Source organism: Oncorhynchus kisutch, linkage group LG17, assembly GCF_002021735.2.
Source record: "Oncorhynchus kisutch isolate 150728-3 linkage group LG17, Okis_V2, whole genome shotgun sequence".
Taxonomy (NCBI): domain Eukaryota; kingdom Metazoa; phylum Chordata; class Actinopteri; order Salmoniformes; family Salmonidae; genus Oncorhynchus; species Oncorhynchus kisutch.
The window spans coordinates 82,697,890-82,721,735 of record NC_034190.2 but is presented as its reverse complement, the minus strand read 5'-3'; the positions used below and the strand labels follow the sequence as shown (position 1 = coordinate 82,721,735).

General features: G+C 45.4%; 1 protein-coding gene across 3 annotated transcripts in view; it reads left to right on the top strand.

Annotated features, from left to right (window-relative positions):
- Window positions 1–6,169: 6,169 nt before the first annotated feature.
- The window catches only part of trim101 (tripartite motif containing 101), a 28,028-nt gene continuing 10,351 nt past the window's right edge, over window positions 6,170–23,846 (top strand). The window contains exons 1-7 of one of the 3 annotated variants that reach the window (XM_031794837.1): window positions 6,170–6,413; window positions 6,638–6,829; window positions 13,371–13,504; window positions 14,055–14,232; window positions 15,121–15,216; window positions 16,072–16,209; window positions 17,322–17,417. In XM_031794837.1, coding sequence (XP_031650697.1) covers window positions 6,656–6,829; window positions 13,371–13,504; window positions 14,055–14,232; window positions 15,121–15,216; window positions 16,072–16,209; window positions 17,322–17,417 — 816 coding nt within the window. In that variant the 5' untranslated portion in view covers window positions 6,170–6,413; window positions 6,638–6,655. Of the gene's footprint in view, window positions 6,830–13,370; window positions 13,505–14,054; window positions 14,233–15,120; window positions 15,217–16,071; window positions 16,306–17,321; window positions 17,418–23,846 lie in introns of all 3 variants that reach the window. The other 2 variants (XM_031794836.1, XM_020473950.2) reach the window with 2 other exon arrangements.

Sequence of the window (23,846 nt, the reverse complement as noted above, 5' to 3'; positions counted from 1 at the left end):
TTGTGTAAACTAATCCCCAACACCGCTAAACACACAGCAACAACTTGTCTGAGGCATTTCTGGTCTGTTCGTCTCTTTAGAAGGGTTACAATATCTGTTTCCACCTTCTCTGTCTGGGTTGGAGTTTAGAGAGAATGTTATTTTTAGACTTGTTTCTGACTCAGAAAACAGGAAGTAGATCCTTCAAAGCAGGAAGTTAAATGTGAAATTATTGCTTTTTAATGAAAATTCCACTATATTTTGGACAATCATGGTAGGCAGCTGAGGCAGAGCTGTGTCCTTTGTACCTCACCAACAATACTTGGTCTTCTGTGTTATTGTATGTAGTTGTTGTTATTTGTAAACTCAGGTTCCCCTTTTTATCTAATATTAGGTTGTGGTTGAAGATCTGATAACATTCGGTATCAAAAATAGAGAAAATCAGAAACTACTTTTTCACAGCATGCTATTCCAAATGTTACACTTACACCGCTCGAACATCGAGAAGATTCAAATACTGCTCGTTTTTTTTTCCTGGAAAACTTGACTTTTTTTCTTCCTCATGCTAAGTTAGCAGTAGCCACAGTATCTTCTGGCAAATTACACCTACTTATACTTTTATTGTGGACACAATATAGTGTGGACAGTAGAATGATTTCCATTCATTTCTCTGAGAACAATATCTTAATTTAACTCCATGTCATCAGGCGGATGCTGTCCCTCTTCCTCTACTTTCTCCTCCTCTTCCTCACTTCTTCCACTCCTCTGCTCTGGCTCTCTGTGTGTTTTCTCTCCAATACTACTACTACTACTACTACTACTACTACCACCACCACTGCTACAACCTCAATGCGCACGTGTGTGTGTGTGTGTGTGTGCGTGTGTGTGTGTGTGTGTGTGCGTGTGTGTGTGTGTGTGTGTGTGCGTGTTAGTGTGTGCGTGTGCGTGTGCGTGTGTGTGTTAGTGTGTGCGTGTGTGTGTGTGTGTGTGTGCGTGTGCGTGCGCGTGTGTGTGTGTGTGTGTTAGTGTACTCCAAATGCCTCCCTCTCTGAACCTGCCACAAATCTATTTTTAACTGCTTGTGTTCTAGTTTTCAGATTTTCTGTGAGGAAGTCATGTTAAATGTAACTGGTGTATGTATGTATGTATGTTAGGGTTTTATTAAGTTGTCTATTTTGAGTTTCGCAAAACAACCGTTTTTTTGTGTGTTTTTTTTCTCGATTATTTGAGTTTTTATTGATGTTGTCGGAGAAGGGAGGATAAGATTTCAAGATATCCAAAGTAGTGGTCGTCTTGTTGGCCTACAGATCTGTATGTAGTCCGACTCTGCAACTGAATAGGAGAACACGGGTTGTGTCCCAAAAATGGAATCATATTCCCGAAGTAGTGCACTACTTTTGACCTGAGTCCAATGGGTCCTGATCAAAAAGTAGTGCACTACATAGGGATTAAGGTGCTATTTGGGATGTGGACTTAAAAAATATAATAAAAACACAGTCAGTAGTCTTCTCTTTTTTCCAGTAACTTTCCCCAAAATCCTCTGGTTTTCCAAATAACTCAGGGATTCTAGGAATTTCAGGGTAAAGTTACTGGAATTTTGCAACACTTAGCCCCTCCCACTAGCACTCCGTTACTCCTTAGACTCTAGCCAATCGTCTTTGAGCAGCGTGGTGGTTGTATGTAAGCATGATGTAATGCGATGATGAATCTCCGTGTGTTTTTAGATGTGTTATGTTGTTCGACCTCGTTTTACTCGTGTTTTGGGAGGCTGTGTTATTTACTCACACCTTTTCAGTGGCAATCTAAACATTTTTATCTACTTGTCATTTTTATTTTGTCATAGCCTGAGTGCCGGTCTGTTTATGCGATCATACCATCTCCTTGTAATGGATAAGGACATTTTAATGGTGGCAAGAGAAAACAGGTCTGGGACCAGGCTAACTGGCAAGAGAAAACAGGTCTGGGACCAGGCTAACTGGCAAGAACAAACAGGTCTGGGACCAGGCTAACTGGCAAGAACAAACAGGTCTGGGACCAGGCTAACTGGCAAGAACAAACAGGTCTGGGACCAGGCTAACTGGCAAGAACAAACAGGTCTGGGACCAGGCTAACTGGCAAGAACAAACAGGTCTGGGACCAGGCTAACTGGCAAGAACAAACAGGTCTGGGACCAGGCTAACTGGCAAGAACAAACAGGTCTGGGACCAGGCTAACTGGCAAGAACAAACAGGTCTGGGACCAGGCTAACTGGCAAGAACAAACAGGTCTGGGACCAGGCTAACTGGCAAGAACAAACAGGTCTGGGACCAGGCTAACTGGCAAGAACAAACAGGTCTGGGACCAGGCTAACTGGCAAGAACAAACAGGTCTGGGACCAGGCTAACTGGCAAGAACAAACAGGTCTGGGACCAGGCTAACTGGCAAGAACAAACAGGTCTGGGACCAGGCTAACTGGCAAGAACAAACAGGTCTGGGACCAGGCTAACTGGCAAGAACAAACAGGTCTGGGACCAGGCTAACTGGCAAGAACAAACAGGTCTGGGACCAGGCTAACTGGCAAGAACAAACAGGTCTGGGACCAGGCTAACTGGCAAGAACAAACAGGTCTGGGACCAGGCTAACTGGCAAGAACAAACAGGTCTGGGACCAGGCTAACTGGCAAGAACAAACAGGTCTGGGACCAGGCTAACTGGCAAGAACAAACAGGTCTGGGACCAGGCTAACTGGCAAGAACAAACAGGTCTGGGACCAGGCTAACTGGCAAGAACAAACAGGTCTGGGACCAGGCTAACTGGCAAGAACAAACAGGTCTGGGACCAGGCTAACTGGCAAGAACAAACAGGTCTGGGACCAGGCTAACTGGCAAGAACAAACAGGTCTGGGACCAGGCTAACTGGCTACAAACAGGTCTGGGACCAGGCTAACTGGCTACAAACAGGTCTGGGACCAGGCTAACTGGCTACAAACAGGTCTGGGACCAGGCTAACTGGCAACAAACAGGTCTGGGACCAGGCTAACTGTCAACAAACAGATCTGGGACCAGGCTAACTGGCTACAAACAGGTCTGGGACCAGGCTAACTGGCTACAAACAGGTCTGGGACCAGGCTAACTGGCTACAAACAGGTCTGGGACCAGGCTAACTGTCAACAAACAGGTCTGGGACCAGGCTAACTGTCAACAAACAGATCTGGGACCAGGCTAACTGGCAACAAACAGATCTGGGACCAGGCTAACTGGCAACAAATAGGTCTGGGACCAGGCTAACTGGCAACAAACAGGTCTGGGACCAGGCTAACTGGCAACAAACAGGTCTGGGACCAGGCTAACTGGCAACAAACAGATCTGGGACCAGGCTAACTGGCTACAAACAGGTCTGGGACCAGGCTAACTGGCTACAAACAGGTCTGGGACCAGGCTAACTGGCAACAAACAGGTCTGGGACCAGGCTAACTGGCTACAAACAGGTCTGGGACCAGGCTAACTGTCAACAAACAGGTCTGGGACCAGGCTAACTGTCAACAAACAGGTCTGGGACCAGGCTAACTGGCTACAAACAGGTCTGGGACCAGGCTAACTGGCAACAAACAGGTCTGGAACCAGGCTAACTGTCAACAAACAGGTCTGGAACCAGGCTAACTGTCAACAAACAGGTCTGGAACCAGGCTAACTGTCAACAAACAGGTCTGGGACCAGGCTAACTGGCAAGAACAAACAGGTCTGGGACCAGGCTAACTGGCAAGAACAAACAGGTCTGGGACCAGGCTAACTGGCAGGAACAAACAGGTCTGGGACCAGGCTAACTGGCAAGAACAAACAGATCTGGGACCAGGCTAACTGGCAACAAACAGATCTGGGACCAGGCTAACTGGCAACAAACAGGTCTGGGACCAGGCTAACTGGCAACAAACAGGTCTGGGACCAGGCTAACTGGCAACAAACAGGTCTGGGACCAGGCTAACTGGCAACAAACAGGTCTGGGACCAGGCTAACTGGCTACAAACAGGTCTGGGACCAGGCTAACTGGCTACAAACAGGTCTGGGACCAGGCTAACTGTCAACAAACAGGTCTGGGACCAGGCTAACTGGCTACAAACAGGTCTGGGACCAGGCTAACTGTCAACAAACAGGTCTGGGACCAGGCTAACTGTCAACAAACAGATCTGGGACCAGGCTAACTGGCAACAAACAGATCTGGGACCAGGCTAACTGGCAACAAATAGGTCTGGGACTAGGCTCATTTTTTTACGCTCCAGTCTAAGTCTGAGAGCATCTTCCTTTGTATTCCCTCCTTTCTTTTCATTTATTTCTAAGAAAATTCTATTATCAAGTGAGATATTTGTATTTATTTTTTTAATTGGTTGTAGTTGTTCTTCAATGTCCCGCCCACTGCAGTCTCATTTTGATTTGATTGGTTGTATATTACGACGGAGATGTGGTTGTCCCACCTAGCTTATCGTAACATTTAATGCACTAACTTGTAAATCGCTCTGGATAAGAATATCTGTTATCATGATGACGTTGACAAATGAAATGCTATTTCTGGGACTTCTTTCTCCTCTGCGATATTAAACATGCAATTTGTCTGAGTGAATGCAATGTGTATACAATAGTAAGTTATACCGGATCAAGAAAAATCATTATTTTAGAAAAAAAGAAAAAAAAAATGTGCGCGAAATATAACGATAAAATTATAATGACACATTTATTTGTATTTATTAAATTTTTGTTCTCTTTTTAATAAATTAATGTCGTTTTTAACATTTTTATTTAACTAGGCAAGTCATTTAAGAACAAATTCTTATTTACAATGAAGGCCTACACCGGCCAAAACCGTTACCCGGACGACGCTGGACCAATTGTGCACCGCCCTATGGGACTCCCGGCCATTAAGTATAAATGGTATGTAAACTAGGTGTGGCCATTTTGAATGAATGGTTGATATCTCCTGTACGTTTAGTGGAAGCACGTAGAAGTTAGGAGTTTTATGTTTTAGCATGGTCATCTACTGTGTCTGAAAGAGAGAATGAAGATCAGATGTGCTGTTGTAAAAAAATAAATGTTTGATGCTTAGACATGTCTCATTTGTGACTCCTTTCTGAAAATAATATGTCTACAAAACACTAGGATGTTGGTTGCAATCCAGGCTGTTGTCAAGGCCGTTGCCCTGCACAGAATATACAATCTCAATGGATAATTTGAACGCCTGGGAAAAGTGTTAATTCCCTCACAAAACACCAATATAATATAGCAATTTATTTTTTAATTTTTTTAACTACTGAAAAGCTCCCAGACTTTGATTACAGAGGACCTACAGTGCTGGACTACGGTCTCCTCCTACCCTGTTGCTGGGTCTGTGTAGATATGACTGATACTGGCCTACTGCTGGGTCTGTGTAGATATGACTGATACTGGACTACTGCTGGGTCTGTGTAGATATGACTGATACTGGCCTACTGCTGGGTCTGTGTGGATATGACTGATACTGGCCTACTGCTGGGTCTGTGTAGATATGACTGATACTGGCCTACTGCTGGGTCTGTGTAGATATGACTGATACTGGCCTACTGCTGGGTCTGTGTAGACATGACTGATACTGGCCTACTGCTGGGTCTGTGTAGACATGACTGATACTGGCCTACTGCTGGGTCTGTGTAGACATGACTGATACTGGCCTACTGCTGGGTCTGTGTAGACATGACTGATAGCAAGACAGAGGAGGTAACTGTAGAAAGATCACATGACCTGCCTCAGCCTGCATACCACCCAGCACCTGATATGGCCTGACACACACACACACAAACAGACCGATATGGCCTGAGAGACACACACACACACACACACACACAGACCAATATGGCCTGAGAGAGACACACACACACACACAGACCGATATGGCCTGAGAGACACACACACAGACCGATATGGCCAGAGACGCGCGCGCGCGCGCACACACACACACACACACACACACAGACCAATATGGCCTGAGATATATACACACACACACAGACCAATATGGCCTGAGATACACACACACACACACACACAGACCAATGTGGCCTGCGTGCATTAGGGTGCTGCCCACTGTGTGTGTGTGGGGGGGGGGGGGGGGGGGGGGTCTGGCTAGTAACACGACACTCCCAACCCCCTCTGACAAACACACTCACCCTTCCATCGCTACAGCCCCGAGATCTATCTATCCCAGAGGAGTGGACGGTTCAGGAATAAACACACACACAGTCATCGCTGTGGATGGTTGGCAGACCAACTAACATGTACCTAGAGAGAAGGCCTGGACAGAGGAAGAGGGGGGAATGTTATGACTGAGAAAGCAGAGGAAGAGTGACAAAGTAGAAAGATAGAAGACTGAGAGAAGCTCTTGACAGAGTTTCAAGAGGCGCTGTCGAAGAATCACATCCGGACATACTCCACGGTCAGTGTGTTGGCGACGTGATGACGATGATCCGATAGAGGGACTGGTCAAAGACCTGACTGTCAGGCCTGAGTTATATACTTTCTGAGAGGGACTGGTCCGAGACCTAACTGTCAGGCCTGAGTTATATACTTTCTGAGGGGTACTGGTCCGAGACCTGACTGTCTCCCCTGAGTCAGTGAGTCAGTCAGTCCGATATTTGTCTTTTGTGTTTTGGATCTCAGTCAGACAGGCCATCCACCATGTCAGTCCCCCTGGAGCAGGGCTCCTACCCCGGGGACAGGGAGCAAGCAGGTCTGGGGACCCTACAGAGACAGCTCATCTGTCCTATCTGTCTGGAAGTATTCACCAAACCAGTGGTCATCCTGCCATGCCTACACAACCTCTGCAGGAAGTGTGCCAACGACCTCTACCAGGTAAGAGCTAAAAACCAGAGTTGGCCATATTCATCAGAACAGACCGTAGCAAAACATTTTGCAACAGGAAAGGGAAAATAAGCATGTATTGTGAAGCGTGTGTCTCAGTGTGTCTAAAACGGTGTCCTTTCACTGTGAGCTCAGATCTGAAAGCAGTCAAAATAGATCCTGTAGTTGAGAGAAGAGTCAGTCTATGTATAACTGTGTTAACATGATTACTGTAGTTGACATCCTCATATCTCTGAGCGCTGGTGAGAGAGAGAACCAAGGAGATTGGATGAGATACTCAACTCCAGCTTCAATTCACTATGAGATACTCAACTCCAGCTTCAATTCATTATGAGATACTCAACTCCAGCTTCAATTCATTATGAGATACTCAACTTCAGCTTCAATTCACAATGAATTCACACCTGTCAGTCTACCACAGACCCCTCAACCTCCATCACACTCTTCAGTCTACCTCAGACCCTTCAGTCTACTTCAGACCCTTCAGCCTCCATCACACCCTTCAGCCTCCATCACACCCTTCAGCCTCCATAACACCCTTCAGCCTCCATCACACCCTTCTGTCAGTCTACCTCAGACCCCTCAGCCTCCATCACACTCTTCAGCCTACCTCAGACCCTTCAGTCTACCTCAGACCCTTCAGTCTACCTCAGGCCCCTCAGCCTCCATCACACTCTTCAGTCTACCTCAGACCCTTCTGTCTACCTCAGACCCCTCAGCCTCCATCACACTCTTCAGTCTACCTCAGACCCTTCAGTCTACCTCAGATCTTTCGGTCTGCCTCAGACCCTCTTATCCACACAGATACACAAAGTATGCCTATCAGGATTTCCAAACAGGGGTTAGAGAGGGATGTTTAACCTCTGACACTCTCACACTTTGCTGCAGCACAGATCCGTAACAGGTGTGTGGATTATGAACTGCTAATTTGAGCCATGGTGAAGACATCTGTCTTTATAATGGAGGCCAAGGCCTACTTCTACTGCTGTTGTTTAGTTAGTTAGGCCCGTGTTAGGCCCAGACTCAGGCCATAGAGATGGACAAAAGAGGAATTCTTAGTGAAGGTGAAGCCTCTTATCAGGTCATGAACGTTATCTGCGACTATCACCGTCTCTATGGTTGTGCTTTTATTGTGAAGTTTGTTTGGCAGGACGAACCCTCCAATAGGATACAGCTTTCAACTGTCAAAACCTCTCAACCACTAGCGACACAAACAACCCTGGTTACAGACAGCTACTCCCTGGTTACAGACAGCTACTCCCTGGTTACAGACAGCTACTCCCTGGTTACAGACAGCTACTCCCTGGTTACAGACAGTTACTCCCTGGTTACAGACAGCTACTCCCTGGTTACAGACAGCTACTCCCTGGTTACAGACAGCTACTCCCTGGTTACAGACAGCTACTCCCTGGTTACAGACAGTTACTCCCTGGTTACAGACAGCTACTCCCTGGTTACAGACAGTTACTCCCTGGTTACAGACAGCTACTCCCTGGTTACAGACAGCTACTCCCTGGTTACAGACAGCTACTCCCTGGTTACAGAAAGCTACTCCCTGGTTACAGACAGTTACTCCCTGGTTACAGACAGCTACTCCCCAACCCTGTTTCCAGACACATTCATTTACTGCTCCTCTTCAAACCCAGCCGGTCCGTAATGAAAGAGAGGAGAACTGAGAGGAGTGATCTTCCGTTTTACCCAGAAGCAGAGGACATGAGGACTATTCTAGAACCTCTATCTGTCTTTCACTCTGTCTCTGATCTGTCCATCTCCTCTCCTCCTCCTCTACTAAAGTTATTAAGGAGTCTGCCCTCAGCAACTGCCACTAAATCACAATATCTCCCAGTTGATCAACAGAGGGTTGGTTATCAGATTATTCTGGATGATGATGATCTGTGGCTTGAAATGTTTGATACTTGCACGATAATACCTCACTGACGTCAGAAAGTTGTTTACAGAGAGAGACTATTTCCCTTTAATACTTAGCGAGAAGATCAGTTTATGTTTTCTGGGAACAGTGGGCAAGTTTCAGGCCGTCCTTATTACAGTCACTGCTCTCACAAACACCTGGAGAAGTCTCTGGAGCCACATGACTATCACAAAACAATGTTCGAGAAGTCTCTGGAGCCACATGACTATCATAAAACAATGTTCTGAGACGTGAAGCAATCCCACGGCATGGACATCATGCTGAGTGTATATGTATGTATACATTATATACACTATCGGTCAAAAGTTTTAGAACACCTACTCATTCAAGGGTTTTTATTTATTTTACAATGTAGAATAATAGTGAAGACATCAAAACTATGAAATAACACATATGGAATCATGTAGTAACCAAAAAAAAGTGTTAGTAACAAATCAAAATATATTTTATAATTGAGATTCTTCAAATAGCCACCATTTGCCTTCATGACAGTTTTGTACACTTTTGGCATTCTCTCAACCAGCTTCACCTGGAATGCTTTTCCAACAGTCTTGAAGGAGTTCCCACATATGCTTAGCACTTGTTGGCTGCTTTTCCTTGACTCTGCTGTCCGACTCATTCCAAACCATCTCAATTTGGTTGAGGTCAGGGGATTGTGGAGGCCAGGTCATCTGATGCAGCACTTCATCACTCTTCTTCTTGTTCAAATAGCCCTTACACAGCTTGGAGGTGTGTTGGGTCATTGTCCTGTTGAAAAACAAATGATAGTCCCAATAAGCCCAAACCAGATGGGATGGCGTATCACTGCAGAATGCTGTGGTAGAGCCATGCTGGGTAAGTGTGCCTTGAATTCATAATACATCACAGACAGTGTCACCAGAAAAGCACCCCCACACCTCCTCCTCCATGCTTCACGGTGGGAAATACACATGCGGAGATCATCCGTTCACCCACACCACGTCTCACAAAGACACCCTTATTGATGTCACTTGTTAAATTCACTTCAAAGAGTGTAGGTGAAGGGGAGGAGACAAGTTAAAGAAGGATTTTTAAGCCTTGAGACAATTGAGACATGGATAGTGTGTGTGTGACATTCAGAGGGTGAATGGGCAAAACAAAATATTTAAGTGCCTTTGAACGGGGGTATGGTAGTAGGTGCCAGACGCACCGGTTTGTGTCAAGAACTGCAACACTGCTGGGTTTTTCACGCTCAACAGTTTCCCGTGTGGATCAAGAACGGTTCACCACCCAAAGAACATCCCGACAACTTAACATACCTTAAGGGAACATTTTGACATTATATAACTGTGGGAAACATTGGAGTCAACATGGGGCCAGCGTCCCTGTGGAACACTGGGTGGTAGCCTAGTGGTTAAGACGTTGGGCCAGTAACCCGAAAGGTTGCTGGTTCGAATCCTCAAACTGACTAGGCAAAATCTGCCGATGTGCCTTAAGCAAGGCACTTAACCCTAATTACTCCTGTAAGCCGCTCTGGATAAGAGTGTGTGCTAAATGACTGAAATGTAAATTAACGCTTTCGGCATCTTGTAGAGTCCATGCCCCGGCGAATTGGTCTATAAAAAAAAGTGGTCAGATGAAGCAGATGCTAAACTACAGGACTATTTTGCTATCACACATCATCAAACATGTTCCGGGATTCTTCAGATGGCGTTGAGGAGTACACCACATCAGTCACTGGCTTTATCAATAAGTGCATTGAGGATGTCGTCCCCACAGTGACTGTAACCAGAAGCCATGGATTACATTGTCCCTGTGCCCAAGAACACTAAGGTAACCTGCCTAAATCACTACCGACCTGTATCACTCACATCTGTAGCCATGAAATGCTTTGAAAGGCTGGTCATGGCTCACATCAACATCATTGTCCCAGAAACCCTAGACCCACTCCAATTTACATACTGCACCAACATATCCACAGATGATGCAATCTCTATTGCACTCCACACTGCCCTTCCCACCTGAACAAAATGAACACCTATGTGAAAATGATATTAATTGACTACAAATCAGCATTCAACACCATAGTGCCCTCAAAGCTCATCACTAAGCTAAGGACCCTGGGACTAAACACCTCCCTCTGCAACTGGATCCTGGACTTCTTGATGGGCCGACCCCACGTGGTGAGGGTAGGCAACAACACATCCGCCACGCTGATCCTCAACATGGGGGCACCTCAGGGGTGCTTGCTCAGTCCCCTCCTGTACTCCCTGTTCACTCATGACTACACGGACAGGCACGACTCCAACACCATCATTAAGTTTGCTGATGACACAACAGTGTTAGGCCTGATCACAGACAACGATGAGACAGCCTATAGGGAGGAGGTCAGAGACCTGACCGTGTGGTGCAAGGACAACAACCTCTCCCTCAACGTGATCAAGACAAAGGAGATGGCAACTGCTCGGCCTCCGACTGCAAGGCACCACAGAGGGTAGTGCATAAGGCCCAGTACATCAATGGGGCCAAGCGTCCTGCCACCCAGGACCTCTATACCAGGTGATGTTAGAGGAAGGCCCTAAAAATGTTCAAAGACACCAGCCACCCTTGACATAGACTGTTCTCTCTGCTACCGGACGGCAAGTGGTACCGGAGTGCCAAGTCTAGGTCCAAGAGGCGTCTAAACAGCTTCTACCCCCAAGCCATAAGACTCCCGAACAGATAATCAAATGGCTACCCAGACTATTTGCATTGCCCCCCTCCCCCTACGCTACTGCAACTCTCTGTTATTATCTTTGCATAGTTACTTTAATAACTACCTACATGTACATAATTACCTCTGCACCGGTGCCTGCTCACATTGACACATTCACTCTGTACCGGTACCCCCTGTATATAGCCTCCACATTGACTCTGTACCGGTACTCCCTGTATATAGCCTCCACATTGACTCTGTACCGGTACCCCCTGTATATAGCCTCCACATTGACTCTGTACTGGTACCCCCTGTATATAGCCTCCACATTGACTCTGTACCGGTACTCCCTGTATATAGCCTCCACATTGACTCTGTACCGGTACCCCCTGTATCTAGTCTCCACATTGACTCTGTACCGGTACTCCCTGTATATAGCCTCCACATTGACTCTGTACCGGTACCCCCTGTATATAGCCTCCACATTGACTCTGTACCGGTACCCCCTGTATATAGCCTCCACATTGACTCTGTACCGGTACTCCCTGTATATAGCCTCCACATTGACTCTGTACCGGTACCCCCTGTATATAGCCTCCACATTGACTCTGTATCGGTACCCCCTGTATATAGCCTCCACATTGACTCTGTACCGGTACCCCCTGTATATAGCCTCCACATTGACTCTGTACTGGTACCCCCTGTATATAGCCTCCACATTGACTCTGTACCGGTACCCCCTGTATATAGCCTCCACATTGACTCTGTACCAGTACCCCCTGTATATAGCCTCCACATTGACTCTGTACCGGTACCCCCTGTATATAGCCTCCACATTGACTCTGTACCGGTACCCCCTGTATATAGCCTCCACATTGACTCTGTACCGGTACCTCCTGTATATAGCCTCCACATTGACTCTGTACCGGTACCCCCTGTATATAGCCTCCACATTGACTCTGTACCGGTACCCCCTGTATATAGCCTCCACATTGACTCTGTACCGGTACCCCCTGTATATAGCCTCCACATTGACTCTGTACCGGTACCCCCTGTATATAGCCTCCACATTGACTCTGTACCGGTACCCCCTGTATATAGCCTCCACATTGACTCTGTAACGGTACCCCCTGTATATAGCCTCCACATTGACTCTGTACTGGTACCCCCTGTATATAGCCTCCACATTGACTCTGTAACGGTACCCCCTGTATATATCCTCCACATTGACTCTGTACCGGTACCCCCTGTATATAGCCTCCACATTGACTCTGTAACGGTACCCCCTGTATATAGCCTCCACATTGACTCTGTACCGGTACCCCCTGTATATAGCCTCCACATTGACTCTGTACCGGTACCCCCTGTATATATCCTCCACATTGACTCTGTACCGGTACCCCCTGTATATAGCCTCCACATTGACTCTGTAACGGTACCCCCTGTATATAGCCTCCACATTGACTCTGTACCGGTACCCCCTGTATATAGCCTCCACATTGACTCTGTACCGGTACCCCCTGTATATAGCCTCCACATTGACTCTGTACCGGTACCCCCTGTATATAGCCTCCACATTGACTCTGTACCAGTACCCCCTGTATATAACCTCCACTATTGTTATTTACTGCTGCTCTTTAATTATTTGTTATTTTTCTCTTACTTTTTTAAGGATTTTCTTAAAACTGCATTGTTGGTTAAGGGCTTGTAAGTAAGCATTACACCTGTTGTATTCGGCGCACGTGACAAATCAAATTGGATTTGATTTAATGTCTTCTACATTCAGTGTATATATAATGTTCTATATTTAAACTGAGACTCAGCAATATGACGTTGCCACGAGCAACAGGAGGAAGTCAGCCCGATACAGCTGTTTACTTCCTGCATCGCTGTGTATGTGTGTTTATAGACGGCGTGCTGAGTAAGGTGTGTTGCCCTCTCTGTTCCAGGTGGGGTCTGGAGGGAGGTTCCGCTGTCCGTCCTGCAGTCAGGAAGTTGTGTTGGACCGTCACGGTGTCTACGGGCTGCAGCGCAACCTGCTGGTAGAGAATATTATTGACGTCTACAAACAGGAGTCCACCAGGTGAGGACAGAGGTCTTTAATGTAAAGATGTTTGGTACGAGAGAGGATGGGATTAGACAGGGGTGGCCAGGTCAACCCTCCTCTTGGTGGACTATATTAGTGACGTCTACAAACAGGAGTCCACCAGGTGAGGACAGAGGTCTTTAATGTAAAGATGTTTGGTACGAGAGAGGATGGGATTAGACAGGGGTGGCCAGGTCAACCCTCCTCTTGGTGGACTATATTAGTGACGTCTACAAACAGGAGTCCACCAGGTGAGGACAGAGGTCTTTAATGTAAAGATGTTTGGTACGAGAGAGGATGGGATTAGACAGGGGTGGCCAGGTCAACCCTCCTCTTGGTGGACTATATTAGTGACGTCTACAAACAGGAGTCCACCAGGTGAGGGAGTGGAATGTGGGTCGCTCTCCTGAACGTTTCAAAATAAGGATGGCAAAGGAATGTCAACAAATTACATCTAGAAGGCATTTGAGTTTTTATTTTGGCTTCCTGACTGACATTCCTCCTCATCCTCCTCATCCTCCTCATCTCCTTCCCACAATCCTCCTAGCTCTAGATCCCAGTCGTCAAAGCCTGCGAGCCAGCCCACCTGTGAGGAGCACGACGGTGAGAAGGTCAACATCTACTGCATCACCTGCCAGGTGCCTACCTGTTCCCTCTGCAAGGTGTTCGGTGCCCACAACGCCTGCCAGGTGGCACCGCTAACACAGGTCTACCAGCAGCAGAAGGTGAGTGTGAGTGTGGCCACAGGCATGGGTCGCACATTGATGACATCACAGACGGGCAAACTTTCAACTGGGTAGTGTTCATTAGGGCACACTGTAGCAAAGAAAAACAATGTTATTGGACAAGTTCTGTGGGATGATACCTGGGTGTAGAGATGTGCCTTGGGAATCATTCATCAGTCTGACTCACCAGTCTGACTCATCAGTCTGACTCACCAGTCTGACTCACCAGTCTGACTCACCAGTCTGACTCACCAGTCTGACTCACCAGTCTGACTCACCAGTCTGACTCATCAGTCTGACTCACCAGTCTGACTCACCAGTCTGACTCACCAGTCTGACTCATCAGTCTGACTCACCAGTCTGACTCACCAGTCTGACTCACCAGTCTGACTCACCAGTCTGACTCATCAGTCTGACTCACCAGTCTGACTCATCAGTCTGACTCACCAGTCTGACTCACCAGTCTGACTCACCAGTCTGACTCATCAGTCTGACTCATCAGTCTGACTCACCAGTCTGACTCACCAGTCTGACTCACCAGTCTGACTCATCAGTCTGACTCACCAGTCTGACTCCCCAGTCTGACTCATCAGTCTGACTCACCAGTCTGACTCACCAGTCTGACTCACCAGTCTGACTCACCAGTCTGACTCACCAGTCTGACTCACCAGTCTGACTCACCAGTCTGACTCACCAGTCTGACTCACCAGTCTGACTCATCAGGCAGTTACACGTTTCGCTTCTGTGAAACCTGTTACACTTTAGATGTATGATGATATCATAAAGATGTGTAGAACACGAAAATAAAATGATCCTGACTCACCAGTAACACGTGGCCCACAGAAGCTACGGTAATTCCTCTGTGAAACCTCTGCTTTCTCTCAACAGGCCGAGCTGAGTGAGGTGGTTAGCTCCTTGGTGGCATCGAACGACCAGGTCCAAGCCTTCATCAATGAGTTGGAAGTGACCTGCAAGAATGTTGAGGTTAGCGTTGTTCGTGTTCTATCTTTTCTGGTGTGTCGGCAGGGACTTTTTCGCAGCTATAAAGTTCGAAGTGCTGCTTGGTGTTGTTCAGTTACAAGATCAAGATTCAAATCAACAGTGAGCCGAAGTTTTGTTATCTACTCAGTCTCTAACTAATACAATATTTTATTTTATTTTTCTTGATTTTATTTTGTATTTTGCCTTTTATTTAACTGAACAAGTCAGTTAAGAACAAATTCTTATTTATAAATGACGGCGTACCCGGGCCAAACCCAAACCCAGACGACGCTGGGCCAATTGTGCGCTGCCCCATGGGACTCCCAATCACGGCCGGTTGTGATACAGCCTGGAATCGAACCAGAGTCTGTAGTGATGCCTCTAGCACTGAGATGCAGTGCCTTAGACCGCTGTGCCGCTTGGATGCCCAATATATATGTATGTTTTTTTTTACCTTTATTTAACCAGGCAAGTCAGTTAAGAACAAATTCTTATTTACAATGACGGCCTAGGAACAGTGAGGTTAACTGCCTTGTTCAGGGGCAGAATGACAGATTTGTACCTCGGGGATTCGAACTTGCTAGTCCAACTAGTCCGACGCTCGGCTACCCTGCCGCCCCAATCTATAAGTTATACTTTTCCAGTTATTCAGTTATAAAGAATGTTGACGTTAGTGCCTTTTGTGTCTGTTCTACTTTGGTGTATTGTCGTGTACACCCATAAAGTGCTGCTTGATTTTGATCAGTAACACGCCGCTAACAAAACTTGTCCCCGCGACATCCCAGGAACGTCCCAAAATGATCCCCTAAAGTTGTCAGGACGTCTGAAAAGTTTGAGCGCATGTCTGTGTTTCTACAGGAGAACAGTAAGACCCAGAAGCAGACGGTGTGTGAGAAGTTTAACCGCATGCTCGCCATCATGGAGGAGCGACAGAGGATCATGAAGCAGCGAGTCACGTACGAGCAGGAAGAGAAGACGGGTCACGCTCGATCGCTGGTGCGATCCTACAGAGAGAGCGTAGAGACCAGCACCAAACTGGTAGAGAATGCTATGACCACCATGCAGGAACCTGAGATGGCTGCCTTCATGAAGGTACGATACCGTACCATACAATACAGTATGATACCATACAATACAGTACAATACCATACAATACAGTACAATACCATACAATACAGTATAATAACATACGAAACCATACAATACAGTACGATACCATACAATACAGAACGATACCATACAATACAGTACGATACCATACGATACAGTACGATACCATACGATACAATACAGTATGATAACATACAATACAGTACTATACCGTACAATACAATACAGTACGGTACCATACAATACAGTACGGTACCATACAATACAGTACGGTACCATACAATACAGTACGGTACCATACAATACAGTACGATACCATACAATACAATACAGTACGATGCCATACGATACAATACAGTACGATGCCATACGATACAATACAGTATGATGCCATACGATACCATACAGTACGATGCCATACGATACCATACAGTACGATGCCATACGATACAATACAGTACGGTACAATACAATACAGTACGATACCATACAATACAGTACGATACCATACAATACAATACAGTACGATGCCATACGATACAATACAGTACGATGCCATACGATACCATACAGTACGATGCCATACGATACAATACAGTACGGTACCATACAATACAGTACGATACCATACAATACAGTACGATACAATACAATACAGTACGATGCCATACGATACAATACAGTACGATGCCATACGATACAATACAGTACGATGCCATACGATACCATACAGTACGATGCCATACGATACCATACAGTACGATGCCATACGATACCATACAGTACGATGCCATACGATACAATACAGTACGATACCATACGATACCATACAATACAGTACGATACAATACCATACAGTACGATGCCATACAATACCATACAATACAGTACGATACAATACCATACAGTACGATGCCATACAATACAGTACAATACCATACAATACAGTACGATACAATACCATACAGTACGATGCCATACAATACGCTCGATCGCTGGTGCGATCCTACAGAGAGAGCGTAGAGACCAGCACCAAACTGGTAGAGAATGCTATGACCACCATGCAGGAACCTGAGATGGCTGCCTTCATGAAGGTACGATACCGTACCATACAATACAGTATGATACCATACAATACAGTACAATACCATACAATACAGTACAATACCATACAATACAGTATAATAACATACGAAACCATACAATACAGTACGATACCATACAATACAGAACGATACCATACAATACAGTACGATACCATACGATACAGTACGATACCATACGATACAATACAGTATGATAACATACAATACAGTACTATACCGTACAATACAATACAGTACGGTACCATACAATACAGTACGGTACCATACAATACAGTACGGTACCATACAATACAGTACGATACCATACAATACAATACAGTACGATGCCATACGATACAATACAGTACGATGCCATACGATACAATACAGTATGATGCCATACGATACCATACAGTACGATGCCATACGATACCATACAGTACGATGCCATACGATACAATACAGTACGGTACAATACAATACAGTACGATACCATACAATACAGTACGATACCATACAATACAATACAGTACGATGCCATACGATACAATACAGTACGATGCCATACGATACCATACAGTACGATGCCATACGATACAATACAGTACGGTACCATACAATACAGTACGATACCATACAATACAGTACGATACAATACAATACAGTACGATGCCATACGATACAATACAGTACGATGCCATACGATACAATACAGTACGATGCCATACGATACCATACAGTACGATGCCATACGATACCATACAGTACGATGCCATACGATACCATACAGTACGATGCCATACGATACAATACAGTACGATACCATACGATACCATACAATACAGTACGATACAATACCATACAGTACGATGCCATACAATACCATACAATACAGTACGATACAATACCATACAGTACGATGCCATACAATACAGTACAATACCATACAATACAGTACGATACAATACCATACAGTACGATGCCATACAATACAGTACAATACCATACAATACAGTATGATACCATACAATACAGTACGATACCATACAACACAGTACGATACCATACAATACAGTATGATACAATACCATACAGTACGATGCCATACAATACAGTACGATACCATACAATACAGTACGATACCATACAATACAGTACGACACCATACAATACAGTACGATACCATACAATACAGTACGATACCATACAACACAGTACGATACCATACAATACAGTACGATACCATACAATACGATACCAAACAGAACAGTACGATACCATACAATACAGTACGATACCATACGATACCATACAATACAGTACGATACCATACGATACAGTACGATACCAAACAGTACAGTACGATACGGGACGACACGACGCAGTACGATGCAACATGATAGTTTTATTAGTCATATGTACAGGATACACATGGTATACATCGTCCAATGAAATACTTCCTTGTAGGGTCCTTAAAGAACAATGCAACAACAATAATGAATAATTAAAGATAAGAACAGGAACATAAAGTAAATGTCTCAGTAGAACTGAATAAACATTGTAGCTTAATTATAATACAGGAAGGCACAGTGTATAGTACAATATTTACACGTGAAGGGGGGGGGATTGAGGCAAATGTGTTTAAATTGTGAAGCATTTATCATTCATAATAAGAGTCTAGTAGCAGCAGTTGTGATGTGTGGGTAGCATGCGTGTGTGTGTGTGTGTGTGTCAAATCAAATCAAATCAAATTGTATTTGTTACATGCGCTGACTACAACAGGTGTAGATCTTACCGTGAAATGCTTACTTACAAGCCTTTAACCAACAATGCAGTTCAAGAAATAGAGTTAAGAAAATATTTACTTAATAAACTAAAAGTAAACAAATGAAATACAAGTAACACAGTAAAATAACAATAACGAGGCTATATACAGGGTATTACGGTACAGAGTCAATGTGAAGGCTATATACAGGGTATTACGGTACAGAGTCAATGTGGAGGCTATATACAGGGTATTACGGTACAGAGTCAATGTGGAGGCTATATACAGGGTATTACGGTACAGAGTCAATGTGGAGGCTATATACAGGGTATTACGGTACAGAGTCAATGTGGAGGCTATATACAGGGTATTACGGTACAGAGTCAATGTGGAGGCTATATACAGGGTATTACGGTACAGAGTCAATGTGGAGGCTATATACAGGGGGTACCGGTACAGAGTCAATGTGGAGGCTATATACAGGGTATTACGGTACAGAGTCAATGTGGAGGCTATATACAGGGTGTTACGGTACAGAGTCAATGTGGAGGCTATATACAGGGTATTACGGTACAGAGTCAATGTGGAGGCTATATACAGGGTATTACGGTACAGAGTCAATGTGGAGGCTATATACAGGGTGTTACGGTACAGAGTCAATGTGGAGGCTATATACAGGGTATTACGGTACAGAGTCAATGTGGAGGCTATATACAGGGTGTTACGGTACAGAGTCAATGTGGAGGCTATATACAGGGTGTTACGGTACAGAGTCAATGTGGAGGCTATATACAGGGGGTACCGTTACAGAGTCAATGTGGAGGCTATATACAGGGGGTACCGGTACAGAGTCAATGTGGAGGCTATATACAGGGTGTTACGGTACAGAGTCAATGTGGAGGCTATATACAGGGTGTTACGGTACAGAGTCAATGTGGAGGCTATATACAGGGTATTACGGTACAGAGTCAATGTGGAGGCTATATACAGGGTATTACGGTACAGAGTCAATGTGGAGGCTATATACAGGGTGTTACGGTACAGAGTCAATGTGGAGGCTATATACAGGGTGTTACGGTACAGAGTCAATGTGGAGGCTATATACAGGGTGTTACGGTACAGAGTCAATGTGGAGGCTATATACAGGGTGTTACGGTACAGAGTCAATGTGGAGGCTATATACAGGGTGTTACGGTACAGAGTCAATGTGGAGGCTATATACAGGGTGTTACGGTACAGAGTCAATGTGGAGGCTATATACAGGGTGTTACGGTACAGAGTCAATGTGGAGGCTATATACAGGGTGTTACGGTACAGAGTCAATGTGGAGGCTATATACAGGGTGTTACGGTACAGAGTCAATGTGGAGGCTATATACAGGGTATTACGGTACAGAGTCAATGTGGAGGCTATATACAGGGTGTTACGGTACAGAGTCAATGTGGAGGCTATATACAGGGTGTTACGGTACAGAGTCAATGTGGAGGCTATATACAGGGTGTTACGGTACAGAGTCAATGTGGAGGCTATATACAGGGTGTTACGGTACAGAGTCAATGTGGAGGCTATATACAGGGGTACCGGTACAGAGTCAATGTGGAGGCTATATACAGGGTATTACGGTACAGAGTCAATGTGGAGGCTATATACAGGGTATTACGGTACAGAGTCAATGTGGAGGCTATATACAGGGTGTTACGGTACAGAGTCAATGTGGAGGCTATATACAGGGTGTTACGGTACAGAGTCAATGTGGACGCTATATACAGGGTATTACGGTACAGAGTCAATGTGGAGGCTATATACAGGGTATTACGGTACAGAGTCAATGTGGAGGCTATATACAGGGTGTTACGGTACAGAGTCAATGTGGACGCTATATACAGGGTATTACGGTACAGAGTCAATGTGGAGGCTATATACAGGGTATTACGGTACAGAGTCAATGTGGAGGCTATATACAGGGTATTACGGTACAGAGTCAATGTGGAGGCTATATACAGGGTATTACGGTACAGAGTCAATGTGGAGGCTATATACAGGGTATTACGGTACAGAGTCAATGTGGAGGCTATATACAGGGTATTACGGTACAGAGTCAATGTGGAGGCTATATACAGGGGGTACCGGTACAGAGTCAATGTGGAGGCTATATACAGGGTATTACGGTACAGAGTCAATGTGGAGGCTATATACAGGGTATTACGGTACAGAGTCAATGTGGAGGCTATATACAGGGGGTACCGGTACAGAGTCAATGTGGAGGCTATATACAGGGTATTACGGTACAGAGTCAATGTGGAGGCTATATACAGGGGGTACCGGTACAGAGTCAATGTGGAGGCTATATACAGGGTATTACGGTACAGAGTCAATGTGGAGGCTATATACAGGGTGTTACGGTACAGAGTCAATGTGGAGGCTATATACAGGGTATTACGGTACAGAGTCAATGTGGAGGCTATATACAGGGTATTACGGTACAGAGTCAATGTGGAGGCTATATACAGGGTGTTACGGTACAGAGTCAACGTGGAGGCTATATACAGGGTGTTACGGTACAGAGTCAATGTGGAGGCTATATACAGGGTGTTACGGTACAGAGTCAATGTGGAGGCTATATACAGGGTGTTACGGTACAGAGTCAATGTGGAGGCTATATACAGGGTGTTACGGTACAGAGTCAATGTGGAGGCTATATACAGGGTGTTACGGTACAGAGTCAATGTGGAGGCTATATACAGGGTGTTACGGTACAGAGTCAATGTGGAGGCTATATACAGGGTATTACGGTACAGAGTCAATGTGGAGGCTATATACAGGGTGTTACGGTACAGAGTCAATGTGGAGGCTATATACAGGGTATTACGGTACAGAGTCAATGTGGAGGCTATATACAGGGGGTACCGGTACAGAGTCAATGTGGAGGTTATATACAGGGGGTACCAGTACAGAGTCAATGTGGAGGCTATATACAGGGGGTACCGGTACAGAGTCAATGTAGAGGCTATATACAGGGTGTTACGGTACAGAGTCAGTGTGGAGGCTATATACAGGGTGTTACGGTACAGAGTCAATGTGGAGGCTATATACAGGGTGTTACGGTACAGAGTCAATGTGGAGGCTATATACAGGGTATTACGGTACAGAGTCAATGTGGAGGCTATATACAGGGTATTACGGTACAGAGTCAATGTGGAGGCTATATACAGGGGGTACCGGTACAGAGTCAATGTGGAGGTTATATACAGGGGGTACCAGTACAGAGTCAATGTGGAGGCTATATACAGGGGGTACCGGTACAGAGTCAATGTAGAGGCTATATACAGGGTGTTACGGTACAGAGTCAGTGTGGAGGTTATATACAGGGGGTACCAGTACAGAGTCAATGTGGAGGCTATATACAGGGGGTACCGGTACAGAGTCAATGTAGAGGCTATATACAGGGTATTACGGTACAGAGTCAATGTGGAGGCTATATACAGGGTGTTACGGTACAGAGTCAATGTGGAGGCTATATACAGGGTATTACGGTACAGAGTCAATGTGGAGGCTATATACAGGGTGTTACGGTACAGAGTCAATGTGGAGGCTATATACAGGGTATTACGGTACAGAGTCAATGTGGAGGCTATATACAGGGGGTACCGGTACAGAGTCAATGTGGAGGTTATATACAGGGGGTACCAGTACAGAGTCAATGTGGAGGCTATATACAGGGGGTACCGGTACAGAGTCAATGTAGAGGCTATATACAGGGTGTTACGGTACAGAGTCAGTGTGGAGGCTATATACAGGGTGTTACGGTACAGAGTCAATGTGGAGGCTATATACAGGGTGTTACGGTACAGAGTCAATGTGGAGGCTATATACAGGGGGTACCGGTACAGAGTCAATGTGGAGGTTATATACAGGGGGTACCAGTACAGAGTCAATGTGGAGGCTATATACAGGGGGTACCGGTACAGAGTCAATGTAGAGGCTATATACAGGGTATTACGGTACAGAGTCAATGTGGAGGCTATATACAGGGTGTTACGGTACAGAGTCAATGTGGAGGCTATATACAGGGTGTTACGGTACAGAGTCAATGTGGAGGCTATATACAGGGTGTTACGGTACAGAGTCAATGTGGAGGCTATATACAGGGTGTTACGGTACAGAGTCAATGTGGAGGCTATATACAGGGAGTACCGGTACAGAGTCAATGTGGAGACTATATACAGGGAGTACTGGTACAGAGTCAATGTGGAGGCTATATACAGAGTATTACGGTACAGAGTCAATGTGGAGGCTATATACAGGGTGTTACGGTACAGAGTCAATGTGGAGGCTATATACAGGGTATTACGGTACAGAGTCAATGTGGAGGCTATATACAGGGTATTACGGTACAGAGTCAATGTGGAGGCTATATACAGGGTATTACGGTACAGAGTCAATGTGGAGGCTATATACAGGGTGTTACGGTACAGAGTCAATGTGGAGGCTATAAACAGGGTATTACGGTACAGAGTCAATGTCGAGGCTATATACAGGGTGTTACGGTACAGAGTCAATGTGGAGGCTATATACAGGGTGTTACGGTACAGAGTCAATGTGGAGGCTATATACAGGGTGTTACGGTACAGAGTCAATGTGGAGGCTATATACAGGGTGTTACGGTACAGAGT